This window comes from Polypterus senegalus, chromosome 7 (genome assembly GCF_016835505.1).
Source record: "Polypterus senegalus isolate Bchr_013 chromosome 7, ASM1683550v1, whole genome shotgun sequence".
Classification (NCBI taxonomy): Eukaryota; Metazoa; Chordata; class Cladistia; order Polypteriformes; family Polypteridae; genus Polypterus; species Polypterus senegalus.
This window is the reverse complement of record NC_053160.1, coordinates 154,037,497-154,053,402: the sequence shown is the minus strand read 5'-3', so window position 1 is coordinate 154,053,402 and position 15,906 is coordinate 154,037,497. Positions and strand designations below refer to the sequence as shown.

The 15,906-nt window shown below is 39.2% G+C and overlaps 1 protein-coding gene across 3 annotated transcripts in view; it reads left to right on the top strand.

Moving 5' to 3' along the window:
• Positions 1–15,906, top strand: part of pja2 (praja ring finger ubiquitin ligase 2) — a 109,638-nt gene that overhangs the window by 60,371 nt on the left and 33,361 nt on the right. For 2 of the 3 annotated variants that reach the window (XM_039759414.1, XM_039759413.1), the window contains exon 4: positions 3,614–3,643. The exons of the other annotated variant lie outside the window; for it this stretch is intronic. In XM_039759414.1, coding sequence (XP_039615348.1) covers positions 3,614–3,643 — 30 coding nt within the window. The remainder of the gene's footprint in view (positions 1–3,613; positions 3,644–15,906) is intronic. 3 annotated transcript variants of the gene reach the window in all.

Sequence of the window (15,906 nt, the reverse complement as noted above, 5' to 3'; positions counted from 1 at the left end):
AAGTAGTATAAATCTTTTGTTTGTATCTAGGCCTGGGAAAGTTAACATGTTTGTTTTTACGATGAATGTGTCCTGTTTAATGCGTTTTAAAAAATATTGTTGCATCAGATGCCAACAGCAAGGCTATTTTTTTTTTTAACATTATGAAACAATAATACAAATGGGTTAAGTGTGTACCTAAAGAATTACATACACATCCAGTACCAAATTTATGTACTACCTTTACAAATTTTGTGAGATAAAATTTTCATTGAAAGGTTTAACATTTCGTAGTATATAGTTCAAAATGATACACCACATGTCAGTACACAGCACTGGTGTTCACTTTCTGGATTTGTACATACTGACATAGGTGCAGAACACAACATAACCATGTACACGGTGTCCGTTACGGAGATCTTTTTAATAGTGTAGGCAGAGCAGTGTTTTCCAAACGTTTTTCTGTGGTGGCATACTTTTTGTAACTTAAATTAAGGCACAGCACAATTTTACCAACCACAAAAGCATTACATTTATACATGTGGTCAACTGTCAAAAAGTGTGGGACTGGAGGAGCAAAAACAGTTTGCAGATACAGTTTGGAGACAGATGGATCCCCAACACGTCTCCTAGCTGCTGAAGTGCTTTCTGAGTGCTGAGTGCAAAATGGTGATCACAGGGCTACCTTTTTGTCAGCTTCCCCAGGTAGTCCCGTCCTCCTTGGACAGGTCTTGACCACCTGAGGAGCGTGTCTCTCTCTCAGGTCAGGACGCGGGGTACTACACTGTCATTTTCACGGCGCACCAGTTAAAAAAAACACTTTGTGTAGAGCATAATTATTAAGTTGTTAATGGTGAGGAACAAATGAAGGTAGAATTTACGGAGTTTTTACAAAAGTTTTAATGTATGCCCATTTAAAACATGCTTATACTTTCAATTAAATCAGTCTGTAGCAGTGCATTCAAAGTCATCAGTCGTTTGATGGCATAATTTTTACTTTGACATGTCTATCTCATATGCTATGCCAATTTAATAATTAGTACATTGGCCTCATTTTCTTATTGCCTTCTTTTCAACTTGTCTTTTAAGAAGGCATTCAAATTCAGATTTTACTTGCTCAAATATTTTGTTAAACGATAGATTTAAGGTCATTGTTTTAAGTTTAAATAATGCCTTTTTTTTATTCCTTTGTGTTGGTTCTACATTTATTTTTATTTATTTTTTGATTCAGTATGTATTTATTTCATGATTTATGTTTTTTTTTCAGTTTTTATGTTAGATGCAGTTAATCATGATTAATTACATAAATTTATTCAATTCATTTTATTAATCGATTCCCAGCCCTGATTTTAACACAATATATAAAAAAAGCATTTAAAAGTGATGAATATTTGCTCTGTTCCAATGTACTTTATAAGCCGATGAGTAAAAAATCATTTTGTTTAAAATAGTGCTATGTAATAATTTATAATGTGTAATATTTTGAGTTTTAATTATTTAATGGTTTTACACACAATTACAATGGCTATATCATATTTATTTAATATTCTTTGTTTTGACTGACAATTTTTTTTTAAAGATATACAGTATGTAACATTACTTTTCTTAAACATGTTGCAAGTATAGCACAACTAAATGGTTTGTCCTATTATCAGAAAGAAGAAGAGAAAAGTATTTCACAATCACAGTACCCTACCAGCTTTATTTGCACAAAATAAAATGTATGGTGAAAACCACCAGAGGCCAAGAAATTAAGCAGGGCAGCTGCAGAATATATATGCAGGGATCAAGTACCTGTGCATACTGTTGAAAAACCTGGATTTCAGCAGCTTCTGTAACAACTAAATAACAGATATGTCTTCCTTCCAAAATTATTTCATATACACTGAAATCCCTGCAATTTGAACAAATAAAAAGTAAAGTAATTAATAGTCTTACACAGAAGTCTTTTTTTTTTTTTCTTTTCAACCAGCAGGTCTGCTTCAACATACATGGCAGTAATTCTCCAGTTTATTACACAATCCTGATGCATGCAAAACTGGTGTTTGGGCTCTGTCAGGCTTAAGTCTGAGCACAGAGGAGAAAGCTTAAGGGGACCTTTAGAGTAGAACAAGAAAACATTTCAAGAAGATCTTACATGGATCCCCTGCTGTAGGCACAATTTGCACCTTGCACTTCACAAGGGCCTAAGCATACCTTCCAAGTCTGTAGCCCCCTCAAGACTAAGAAAAACTGGGTCTGCTTTCAGCGGGTCTCCACAATTGTGCAGATAGATCAAAAGGACTTGGTTACCTGAACACAAACTAATTCATGATGAGCCAACATGCTGGGATTCAGCATATGAAATAATCTGAGAGTTCAGTCTACTCAGTTCAAGCAGACCTCAGAAAAATATTAAATAAATGGCACCTCATGCTAAAAGACTCCTTGAGGCTGTAAGAGATGTTTTAAGTCCATTAAGCTCTTTCACTGTTGCCCTCAGTTATCTCTACACACTGCATCATCTGAAACTGTACATCTCACAAATGAGTTCCCAGTTTATGAGAAGGTACTTGAACAAAAGTGCAGAGGAAGATCACTGGCATAGTGGAGAACAAATGTGAAAAATTTTCCTAATCTTGCTCAATTTGCAAGAAAGTATTTGTGCATTGCTGCTTCTTGCTGTGCTTTAGAGTGTGGTTTTAGTACATCTGGACTCGTTTGCAGCCCAAAAGGGCATACTTCACAAATGAGCACATTGACATGCTGGTCTCACTTGCAAAAAAGACGTTGTAATTTGCACCGTTTGCATCTTGTAATGCATAGCATTCATTAAAGTGTGCTATTAATTTGTTGTATTTCATAAGAAGTGCACTGCTGTTTTATTTGTTTAAAGTTATTTACTGTTCAGGAGATTGTTGCACATTACTGTTCATTTTATTTAAATGTCTATTTAGTGTGGGTTTGTGTATTTATTATGTATGTTTTCTACCTCAGCAAGAGTTACAAAAGGTTGTAAAGGTTTTATTTTGCAATAAAAAATATTTTTTAATTTGCATTATATTGTGTTAAGTATTGAAAATGGTTTTGAATTTCAATACAGTGGTGTCTCATACTTCGAATGATTCTCACTTTGAATGTTGCAGAGTTCAGATGCTAAATTTAAGAGAGATATGATCAAACATTGCTTCTAAGTTCAAACTGTGCTATGAAAAAAATGCAGCAACAGATGATTTGCAGCAAGCGTAAACATCATCTGTTGTGCACCCAAGTAGTCTCTCACTCTTGCTGTGAAATGCTTCTATGTTGGAATTGTGTGTGCAGTAAAGGAAAAAATGCAGCAACAGATGGTGCTTATGCAGCGAGTGTAAATGTCATCTGTTGTTCGCCTAAGCCATCTCTCTCTTTTGCTGTGGAAACATCTCTTGTGTTGTGCTCATGTGGGTTAAGTGCTTTTTTTTTTTTTTGCCTTTATTTTTGGTGTGTTTGGTTATCCCCTATCTCTTAACTATGACATCCAAGAAGAGTCTGGTAGCAACAAAGCCTATGAGGAATGTTCTATTGACAACTGAGGTGAAAAAAGAAATTGTTATTTGGTGTGTTTATGGAAGGTGAAACCCCTCCAAACAGTAACCTTTCTCTTCCTCTCCACCAGCCACATGGGACATCACCACTCCTCACTAAGGTACAATAATTACAATTTTCATTTTATTATATGTGCATTTGCTGTTTAAGGTTATCGAAATAGGTGGTGTTTAGGGTCTGGGAATGGATTAATTCACTTTGTATTATTTCTAATGGGGAAAATTGATTTGGACAATTCAGAGTTCAAACTGCCTCCTGAAACAAATTAAGTTTGAAGTGTGAAACACCACTGTACTTTTCTTGGTATCGTCTCAAAGTTTGAAATTTTGGTATCATGACCACACTTTATCCTAGTGCAGTAATAAGTCTACTATGTGCAGATTACACCCAAAATATCTAGTAAAAACTGACTGAATTTTTTATTTCTTTTTAAAAAAGTGGTAGACCCATTGTCTTTCACCTTGCCACACAGTTAGTCAATTACCATATGTAAGAAGTGGTGTGTTAGTATGTTAACTAAAGTAGCATCCAAAACTGTAATTTTCCATATAGATGGCTGTTTGAACAAAACTTGACAGAGGAACTATGTAAGAAGAGTTGAAAGTACATTCACTCTGTGCTTTAACTGCAGAATGAGTTCAGTAAGCACATATCCAGTGTGACACCTTTTGAAATTAAATACCCGGTAAACAAACTTAGGCCTACCTCTTAATGCCATTTGTCTGTCTATCTGCCTGCTTGCCCTGAGATTAGACACACTGAAAACCTAAAGCCCTGTAACTGCACAGATTTTTAAACTTCATGAATTTTTAAATAGAACCTTCTGATTTGCTATTACTTCACCTTTTCTCCCAGCTAAAATCAAACTTGAAGCTTAATTTAATTCCATTGTAGCTCTGGTAGCCATTTAAGCAATGCATCTTTATTATAATGATTATTATCAAGCAATGTATAAAAGTTTCTGCAAGGATATGATAAGTGTTAAAAGTAAGTGAATAGAGGTTCAAACTTAGATTTTTTTTGTTTTTGTTTTAGTTGTTTTAAAGATGACTTAGTTCTCTAGTGATTTTATTATTTCGGTGAAGAGGTTACAACTTAAGCACAGAGGTCGTTAGTACTTCATAGACTTGCTTTAGAATTTTTTGCCAGTAGTAAATGTGTAGAGTTGGCAAGAGCATGTGTGTTGCTCTAAAGTCTTTAATGAAAACTTGTATATAAATTAATCCGAATAAATAAACAAAGTGGTCTCTATTTTTTCTAATGCTTTTAGGTAGGTGAGAAGTTCATTGTTCATGAAGTATAATTTTTCTCACATATGAAAAAGGCAGGAGAGACTAGGCACATTTCTCTTTATTGCCTTACCGAGCAGGAAATGTTCTATTCAAAATTAATGTAATGCTCTAATTGTAAGATTTTGGAAACTGTTTTTAAGCTTGTTTGTTTAGTCTGCAAATGTTTTTTAATGTTTCATTTGCATTCCAAATAAATGTGATGTTGGAGTATTTAATTGTACCTTACTTTTTGTAATGATTATTTCCTTCCTTCTGTTGTGGGAGTGGTATTATTACCAAACTGTGCTAAAGGAATTGTGTTCTCTCCGTACATTGTTTTTAAATTAAATATTTCCATTTAAATGACACAAAAATCATTTAATATGTTGCAGTAGGAAAATATGTTTTGTTCCCCTAAAAAATAGGATTTCAAATTTTCAAATTAAAGTACATTGTTTAATTACGTGCATAAAACATGCTTTTTTTTTTATTTAAGACTTTTAAAATTGGTTTTGGGTTTACTTGGAAGTCATGTTTATTGCATAAATCATTGTTTGCAAAATAAAAGATGTATAGTGATGAAAAGAGCTCTTGGCTTGTGTCCTTCTAATTTTGGAGAATACACAAGTCACAAAGGAAATGGAAGGGGCATCTCATCTGGCAATACAATAGAGCCAATTGTTGTCTTCTAATATAATAAACAGAAACAGCTGTTTCATCTTTCATAATTAGGAGGGGAAAATTGCTGCTTTTGTTTTCTTCATTATTGTGATTTGCTGATAGAAACTGCTTTGCAAACTGTCTTCTGCTGCATTTTATGTTAATGTTTCTTTTATCAATTGGAAACTGACTTGACTTTTTTTTTTTTTTTGAAGTGAGTAATAGTCTATTATATGGCTGAGTGTATTTTTCCACTGAAAGAAGCCAGCTGCAAGTTTTTCATTCTACTGTGCTGCTTAACCCTTGGGTTTACTAAAAAAAATCCTGCTCCCAAAAATGTAAAAATAAAAATAGATTTCTTTTAAAATACATGTTCTTTCTTACATTCTATAAGGCAAATGCATTCAGAGGAAACCTTTACTGCATATGTAGGAAATAATGGAAAGATTCCCATGCCAAGTAAATGCACAACTTAATTAAAAATGGTGAGTAACAGCAATTCAGGAGAAGCTGTTACTTTGAAAGAAAGGGACATTGAACTTTTATTTGTATTTATTTTAGAGCTGCAACAACTAATGAACTTCATTGATAATAAGTGATGCCAAAACAATTTGTTTTCAATAAGTTGCCTTTTTAAGTGAAGACTTCAGTTTTGGTGTGGGATTGTAGATATTGTACCAATTTTTTAAAGTCCCATGTGGATTTTTAAGTCAAAAGAATTGCTTCATTATTGCCACTTTTGTCATACTTTGTAATTCTCTGTTTTACGTTTTTGTTTCCTTAATAATTTTATTGTGAGCCAGATAGGTTGTGTAATGCTGATCACAGAAATAACTAAATTTTCCCTTCATGCATTGTTTTTGAGATACGGCTAATTTTGTAATATTAATTACAAAATGTTCAAATCGGGGTGTTCCACATAGTAATGGGTGCTCAGGTTTAGCTGCATGGCAGTATCTCAATTATCATCTTAGGTCAAAATTATTATACTTTACAGCCATAACTGATGCAATTTATATTAGAGACTCACTTAGCCAAAATACTGCAAGAAAATGTGCCTTATGTGTGCTCTGGCATGCTCAGGTGTGCCCAAGCACACCTTCAAGCTGTCTTGTTTCCATGACAGTGCATCCCAATACATACCGAGCAGCAGCACTCTTTCAAATAAAACTGTTGAGTTAATTTTTGAAATGTCGCGCCAATGTTGCAATAGCTGTGACACGTTTTGTTGCCTCTGAGGCAAGTTCAGGGTGCAAAATTAGTGAACAGAACAAAGTATGGGCTCCTCATATATGTTGTACATCTTGCACTAACAGTCTGCAAGCTTGGCTGAAGGATGTGCATCCTTCCATGCCATTTGCTATCCCAATGACATGGAGGGAGCAGAAAGATCATGTAACTGATTGTTACTTCTGCATGACGAATGTCTCTGAATTTTCGTCCAAGACCATGAAGTTTAAGTACCCGAACCTTGCCTCTGCAGTGAGACTACTGCCACATGAAAAAAGTGATCCTGTTCCAAATCCACCAGAGGTGTGGATGCTGGAGGATGAGGACAAGGAGTTAGAGATGGCCAAGCCGATGCGGATGGAAGCTGCTGCAGCTGCTGATGGTCCAGATTTTGAGCCATCAATATCCAGCAATCCTTGTTTAAATTCTCTGGCAGATCTTAATAATCTTGTCAGACATTTGGATTTATTGAAGAGTGCGGCAGAACTGTTTGTATCAAGGTTTCAAGGATGGTTGTATTTCAGTATTTTTGTCGCCGTCATGATTTATTAAAATTCTTCCGACAAGTTGACATATCAGTGATGCCAAGATAAATGAAATGAATGAAATGTTTTCATTAATCCACAGATCTGAGAGGTGATGAAGGATAGCCACTTAGACAGCCTTCTGCAGGGTCCCGAACGTGTCACATGGACTGCCTTCAGGAATGCCGTTTCTGAAAGTGGCATGGCTCTACCTAACTTTCAGTTTTATTACTGGGTGGTGAATATACAAGCTACACAAACAGATGAACAGACACAGGCTTGGTCCACAATAGAAATACAATCCTGCAGTACTTCTTTATATTCCTTGCTTTGTACCCTAATAAGTAGGAGTCATCGCCAATATACTAACAACCCAATTGTGCTTCACTAGCTCAGAATATGGAGCCAAAGTAGGAAGTACTTTAAGATAGAGAAGCTTTTATCTGTGGCACCACTGCCCGAGAACCACCTTTTTCCACCCTCTCAAACATATGCAGTTTTTAATGTCTGGAAAGCATTCAGGATTAAATCACTTAGAGATCTGTACATAGACAACGTCTTTGCATCCTACAAACAAATTTAACTTTCCAGCAACACATTTCTTTCACTACCTTCAAATTAGAAACTTTGTTAAACAAAACCTGCCCAATTTCCCTCACCTCCCACCTACCTCTATTCCAGAAAAAATGTTAATCAGTCTTGAGGACTCAGACAGCATTTCTGTAATATATAAAAACAAAGATCCCAGAGTACAATGAGAAAAGGATCTCTCACTCAACATCTCAGAAAAGGAGTGGAAGGTAGCAATGCACAGAATTCACTTGAGCTCCATATGTGCAAAGCATACAATTATTCAACTTAAAATTATATATCAAGCACATCTGTCTCATTTAAAATTGTCCAAAATGTTTCCAGGGCAAAATACAACCATCAATTCCAGCCTTATTGGGCCTGCACCAAATTAATATAATAAAGTTCTATCTTGGAGTTTGCTAAAAGACACCTGAAGGACTCTGAGATGGTGGTCTGAGACCAAGATAGAACTTTTTGGCCTTAATTCTAAGTGGTATGTGTGGAGACAACCAGGCACTGCTCATCACTTGTCCAATATAGTCCCCACAGTGAAGCATGGAGGTGGCAGCATCATGCTGTGGGGGTGTTTTTCAGCTGTAGGGACAGGACGACTGGTTGCAATCGAGGGAAAGATGAATGTGGCCAAGTACAGGGATATTCTGGACAAAAACCTTCTCCAGAGTGCGAAGGACCTCAGACTGGGCTGAAGGTTTACCTTCCAACAATACAATGACCCAAAGCACACAGCTAAAATAACGAAGTAGTGGCTTTACAACAACTCTGTGACTGTTCTTGAATGGCCCAGCCAGAGCCCTGATTTAAACCCAATTGAGCATCTCTGGAGAGACCTAAAATGGCTGTCCACCAATGTTTACCATCCAACCTGACAGAACTGGAAGAGGATCTGCAAGGAGGAATGGCAGAGGATCCCCAAATCCAGGTGTGAAAAACTTGTTGCATTTTTCCCAAGAAGACTCATGACTGTATTAGCTCAAAAAAGGTGCTTCTACTAAATACTGAGCAAAGGGTCTGAATACTTAGGACCATGTGATATTTCAGTTTTTCTTTTTTAATAAATCTGCAACAATTTCAAAAAATCTTTTTTTTTGTCTGTCAATATAGGGTGCTGTGTGTACATTTAATGTGGAAAAAAAATAATTTAAATGATTTTAGCAAATGGCTGCAATATAACAAGTGAAAAATTGAAGGGGGTCTGAATACTTTCCATACCCACTGTATACAGTGGGATGCAAAAGTTTGGGCAACCTTGTTTAATAGTCATTATTTTCCTGTATAAATCGTTGGTTGTTAAGATAAAAAATGTCAGTTAAATATATCATATAGGAGACACACACAGTGATATTTGAGAAGTGAAATGAAGTTTATTGGATTTACAGAAAGTGTGCAATAATTGTTCAAACAAAATCAGGCAGGTGCATAAATTTGGGCACCACAAAAAAGAAATGAAATCAATATTTAGTAGATCCGCCTTTTGCAGAAATTACAGCCTCTAAACGCTTCCTGTAGGTTCCAATGAGAGTCTGGATTGTGGTTGAAGGTATTTTGGACCATTCCTCTTTGCAAAACATAGTTCATTCAGGTTTGATGGCTTCCGAGCATGGACAGCTCTCTTTAACTGACACCACAGATTTTCAATTGTATTCAGGTCTGGGGACTGAGATGGCCATTCCAGAACGTTGTACTTGTTCCTCTGCATGAATGCCTTAGTGGATTTTGAGCAGTGTTTCGGGTCGTTGTCTTGTTGAAAGATCCAGCCCCGGTGCAGCTTCAGCTTTGTCACTGATTCCTGGACATTGGTCTCCAGAATCTGCTGATACTGAGTGGAATCCATGCGTCCCTCAACTTTGACAAGATTCCCAGTCCCTGCACTGGCCACACAGCCCCACAGCATGATGGAACCACCACCATATTTTACTGTAGGTAGCAGGTGTTTTTCTTGGAATGCTGTGTTCTTTTTCCTCCATGCATAACGCCTTGTTATGCCCAAATAACTCAATTTTAGTTTCATCAGTCCACAGCACCTTATTCCAAAATGAAGCTGGCTTGTCCAAATGTGCTTGAGCATACCTCAATCGGCTCTGTTTGTGCTGTGGGCGGAGAAAAGGCTTCCTCTGCATCACTCTCGCATACAGCATCTCCTTGTGTAAAGTGCGCTGAATGGTTGAACGATGCACAGTGACTCCATCTGCTGCAAGATGATGTTGTAGGTCTTTGGTGCTGGTCTGTGGGTTGACTCTGACTGTTCTCACCATTCGTCACTTCTGTCTATCCAAAATCTTTCTTGGTCTACCACTTTGAGCCTTAACTTGAACTGAGCCTGTGGTCTTCCATTTCCTCAATATGTTCCTAACTTTGGAAACAGACCGCTTAAATCTCTGGGACAGCTTTCTGTATCCTTTCTTTAAACCATGATGGTGAACAATCTTTGTCTTCAGGTCATTTGAGAGTTGTTTTGTGACCCCCATGTTGCTACTCTTCAGAGAAAATTAAAGGAGGGGGGAAATTTACAACTGACCCCCTTAAATACTCTTTCTCATTATAGGATTCACCTGTGTATGTAGGTCAGGGGTCACTGAGCTTACCAAGCCAATTTAAGTTCCAATAATTTGTTCTAAAATTTTGGAATCAATAAAATGACAACGGTGCCCAAATTTATGTACCTGCCTGATTTTGTTTGAACAATTATTGCACACTTTCTGTAAATCCAATAAACTTCATTTCACTTCTCAAATATCACTGTGTGTGTCTCCTATATGATATATTTAACTGACATTTTTTGTCGTAACAAACAATGATTTATACAGGAAAATTAACTCTTACCTTAATAACTATTAACAAGGTTGCCCAAATTTTTGCATCCCACTGTATATACATATATAATATTGTGAGCTGGGGGGCTGATCGCACGCCTAGAGATTAGACGCTCCTGGGAAAACCCCTGAAAACATTGACACATTCACATTGCTCCTTGCCTTATTTGCACTCTGTCACGTGATAAACCTCTCGCGCAGTACTCTGCATACTTAAAAGCATATACAGCACTGGTCAGTGGAATTGATTGTTTTTGCTTCTTTCTCTCTCTCTCAGACATTTCCTCATCCTGACTCGTACTCCTTTGAAGAAGATACGTTTGCATACTTTTAATTGAGAGATGGAACTGTCATCTCTGTCTTGTTAAGGAGCACATTTTTAACCTTTAAAAAGAGACACATGTTTGTTTGCAGTGTTTGAATAAAGTCCCTCTCTCTTCAACCTCCACTCTTTCTGTGCAAATCTGTGACTTAAGTGTGACAAGTGGTACCAGGAGTGGTTGCACAGATGGGTGCCGAGGAGTTATTTGAAATCGCTCAGAATGGTCCTCTTCCTTACGATCCGGAGGGTGATCTGATTCCTCATCAGAATATCCCACCTCATAATAATCGGTGGAATGTTCCTCTGCATCCACTTCCTGAAAATTCTAAGAATGTGCTGACGAAGATGGGTCCTTCCGATGACCCAGAGATGATTCTTTTGGCTTTTAAGCAAGTGGCAACTTTGTTGGGATGGGACAAACAACACTGGGCAATTATCATCACCCCTTTTTTGTCTGGGGATGCCTTTCCTTAAGGAATGTGCCTAGCAATAAGCTCGGCGATTGATTTCCTGAAGCAGCAAGTTGTGTTGCGTAAGACAACCTTTTTGGCAAAAGTTTTTGCCCTTATTGATTAGAAACTGAATATGGACGGTCCCATCGGTGCACAAATATAAGATTTGATTCATAAAGTACATTGCTGGTTTGAGCGAGCGAGCGAGTTGTAGAAAAGGTTGTCATGAACATAGTACTGGCTGGGATACCCGCAGTTCTCCGAGATGAGTTTTTTCATCATGATGTTGAATCGTTAACAATTGTGACCAAATACTTAGAAGGTTCTCAGACTGCTTGGAGAAAAAGCAGTGCATTTGGTGCCCCGTATGCTGTGTTACAACCTACGAGAGAGCACCCAGGGCATTGTCGTCGCTTTGACCGAAGAATGGAACATCAACAGGCTTCAGGACCTGACAATCGGATGTTGTCAGGAAGGCCTCTGGGGTACGCAGTTAATGATGAAGTGCCCGTATATGGAGAGGCAGGAGGAGGCCAAGGCCGTGGATGTCGCTGCGGATTTTTCTCAGTGGTGCTGAACGAAGATGTTTCCGGTGTGATCAACCCGGTCATTTGGCGAAGGAATGTCGCCTGTCTCGAGCTCAATCGATGGAAATTGGATTGGCCGAGGTTTGCCGCTCCCGTATTCCCTATTCATCTGAAAAAGAGAAGGCTTATTGATCTTGGTAAAGTTGGGGGGGCCGCGAGATCTCGGCATTATTGGACTCGGGCAGTGACCCTTGTCTTGTCAGATGGGACTGTCTTGATGACAGATGCCTTAGTAACACTGAGACTGTAAAAATATGTTATGTACGTGATGTTAAAGACTATGAGACATTTCTTCTTCCTTTGACTTATAAAGGTCGTCACTTTAAAGTTTGGTCTGCCGTTTTGGACTCATGCCCCTGGCCATTACTGATAGGCAGAAAGAATGTCCTTTTTCCTAGACTAATTACTGAAGGTTGGGCACCAGTCGTCGAGTCCCCTGTCGAGTTAAGGGGAGGGTGGTACAGAAGAAGAAGACCTGGTGGCGTTCGGGGAAAATCTAGAGCCCCAACTAGATATTGAACCCGATCTCTCCAATGAGACTGAGGGAGACATCTTCCCCATCCCCCCAAATTTCCCAGAGTGGCAGGGAGGCCCTTCTACATCTTCTTAGATTGCAAATGCCTCCGAACTCAGAGTGATTTCAGATCATTTAATCGGGGAATTTATAAAACAACTAGTTGTTCCTGAAGTACATAGGGGATTTCTTTTGCAGCTGGCCCACTCTCACTCTCCCTGGGGACTGATAAAACCAGAGATCGGTTATGAAAACAATTTTATTGGCAGAATATGGGAAAAGATGTCGAACAGTTCTGTACTTCATGTCCTGACTGCCAGATCGTCTACGCTTATAGACCTCCTTGGGCTCCCCTTTGTCCTATGCCTATTTTGGAAGTCCCCTTTCATCAGGTGGGATTAGATATTGTAGGCCCTTTGCCAAAGACTAAAAATGGGTATCAGTATATGCTGGTGTTGGTAGACTATGCAACATGATATCCAGAGGTGGCTGCTTTGAAATAGGCCAACTCCTCCACTGTAGCCAAAGCTCTATGCAAGATATTTACTCGTATTGGCATCCCTAGAGTGATTTTTAACTGATCAGGGCACATCTTTTACTTCTCGTGTGATGAAACAATTGTGTGACAGCTTTGCTATTAAGAAATTGAGTACCACTGTTTACAACAACATTTATTTATATAGCACATTTTAATAGAAAAAATGTAGCTCAAAGTGCTTACCATCCACAGGTGAATGGTTTGACTGAACGAGTTAGCAAGACGTTAAAACAGATGATCTGGTGAGTCACAAATAATGATCTCTCATCCTGGGACTCTGTCCTATCTTTTGTTATGTTCGCAGTGTGGGAAAATAAAATCACTACTGAACCCGGTGTTAGGGTACAGATGCGGCCTTTTCGGATCCCGGAAGCGCGCCGAAATATTGTGCAGGAAGATGCTGGCATTAGGTGTAATTCGTGAAAGTAAAAGTGACTGGTGCCGTCCGGTCGTATTAGTCCCAAAGCAGGACAGTTTGGTTCACTTCTGTGTCGATTTCAAGTGCTTGAAAAAGGTCTCTATATTTTGATGCTTATCCAGTGCGACGTGTTGACGAGCTGTTGGAAAAAACAGATCAGGCAACCTATATCTCCACGCTAGATCTCACAAAAGGTTATTGGCAGGTGCCTCTAGAGGCTGACGGTTGTGAGAAAACAGCATTTGCGACTCCTGATGGACTTTATGAATTTTTGGGACTCCCGTTTGGTTTTCATGGGGCACCTCTAGCTTTCCAGCATATGATGGATCAGATCTTGTGTCCTCATTCTGAATATTCCGGGGCATACCTTGATGATGTCATAATTTTCAGCAATGATTGGCATTCGCATTTAGAACGTCTTCAGGCTGTCCTTGAAAGCTTGAGACAGGCTGGCTTGACTGCTATCCCTAAGAAGTGTAAACTGGGTATGTCTGAGACTCATTATTTAGGTTATTCCATGGGCAGGGGTTTACTTTGGCCACAGTTAAGAAAAGTGGAAGAGATGCTTGCTTATCCCCGGCCAAAAACGCAGAAACAGGTATGCGCTTTTCTGGGGCTTGCTGGTTATTACAGAAGATTCATCCCTGACTTTGCAAATAGGGCTGCTCCTCTTTCAGAACTTACTAGATGCAGGAAAAAATGACCTATTTTATGGACAGAAATTTGTGAAAATTCCTTTTGCGATTTAAAAATCGCTTTTGTTGTCTTATTCGGTTTTGCGGAATACTGATTTCTCTAAGGATTTTATCCTACAGACGGACGCAAGTGCATTTGGTGTAGGCGCCGTCCTGTCCCAGGTTTTTGATGGAGAAAAGCACCCTATCACATATTTGAGTAGGAAATAGCTTCCTAGAGAACGCAGTTATTCGACTATTGAGAAAGAATGCTTGGCGATTAAATGGGCTGTAGAAGCACTTCGGTAATACTTATGGGGTCCAAATTTCACATTAGTGACTGATCATGCTCCACTTCAATGGTTATACCGTCAGAAAGATGCAAACTCTCGTCTCATGAGTTTTTGGGCTTACAAACTTACAGTTTTACAGTCAGGCATCGTTCTGGCTCTGAGCACGTTAACACAGACGTATTGTTGTGCCTGTTTGAACCTGGTTTGGAGAGTCCCTTGATTCACGAGAATGTGAATAAAGCTGAGGGAGGGGGTGTGAGCTGGGGATGCTGATCGCACCCCTAGAGATTAGATGCTCCTGGGAAAACCCCTGAAAACGTTGACAGACTACATTCACATTGCAACTTATTTGTGCTCTGTTGCGTGATAAACCTCTTGTGCGATACTCCGCATACTTAAAAGCATGTACAGCACCGGTCAGTTTTGGAATTGATTGTTTTTGCTAACGTGTACTCCTTTGAAGAAGAAGAAGATATGTTTGCATACTTTTAATTGAGAGACAGAACTGTCATCTCTGTCCTGTTAAAGAGCACGTTTTTAAACCTTTAAAAAGAGACTAATGTTTGTTTGCAGTGTTTGAATAAAGTCCCTCTCTCTTCAGCCTCCTCTGTTTCTGTGCAAATCTGTGACTCAAGCGTGACTACATATGCAGGTAGTCCCCAGGTTACGGACATCCAACCTACGACTTACGAATGGGGACGCAGCTGCGACACATGCACGTCAGTAACTGCCTCTCCGTTATCTACGGCCTGGGGACGCTGCAAGCTGGAGGGGGGCAATTTCGGTACCCGCGCAGTGTAGTGTCCCTCGGGCGGCTCCCAGCGACAAGCAGTTTCACTGCCTGCCCACCACACACGGCTGCTCCGTTCGTTCTTGGTGGGTGGCTGGTAATGCTGCAAGTGGTGACCCAATTGTGGCTAAATAGAGGCTATTAAGGGTGAACGGGGCGGCAGGGGTTAGCATTGTAGTGTGCCTCGGATGGGGCTGCCTGTTGAATGAGGGCGGTGGTGGGCGATTCACTACCCGCCTTTGGCCACACCATATTCATTCTCGGTGGGCGGATACTGCAGGCAGCATACTGTAGTGGAGGTGACTGTGAGGTGGGCTGGTGATGAACTGCCCCTCGCCGCCACCATTCATTCTCAATAGGAAGCCTCCTTGTACTGTTATGTACATAGCAGGAAGTTGTCTCTTGTCAGTACATCAGACGTATTGACGACGGGTGCCTTCCTGCTGTGATACCGTGTACAATGCTGTGCAGAAGAGCTCATCTTAACCTTTTGTCTTCATCCTTCAAGAATGTCTCTGAAACACAAATCTGATGCAAGTGCTGGTGATATAGTAAAGAAGAGAAAAACCATTACCATTGAAAATAAAGTAGAAATAATAAGATCAGAGAGAGGTGAAACTCCATCATTCATTGGCTGAGCACTTGGTTACAGTCTGTCAACAATAGCATTTATTAAAATAATGTAC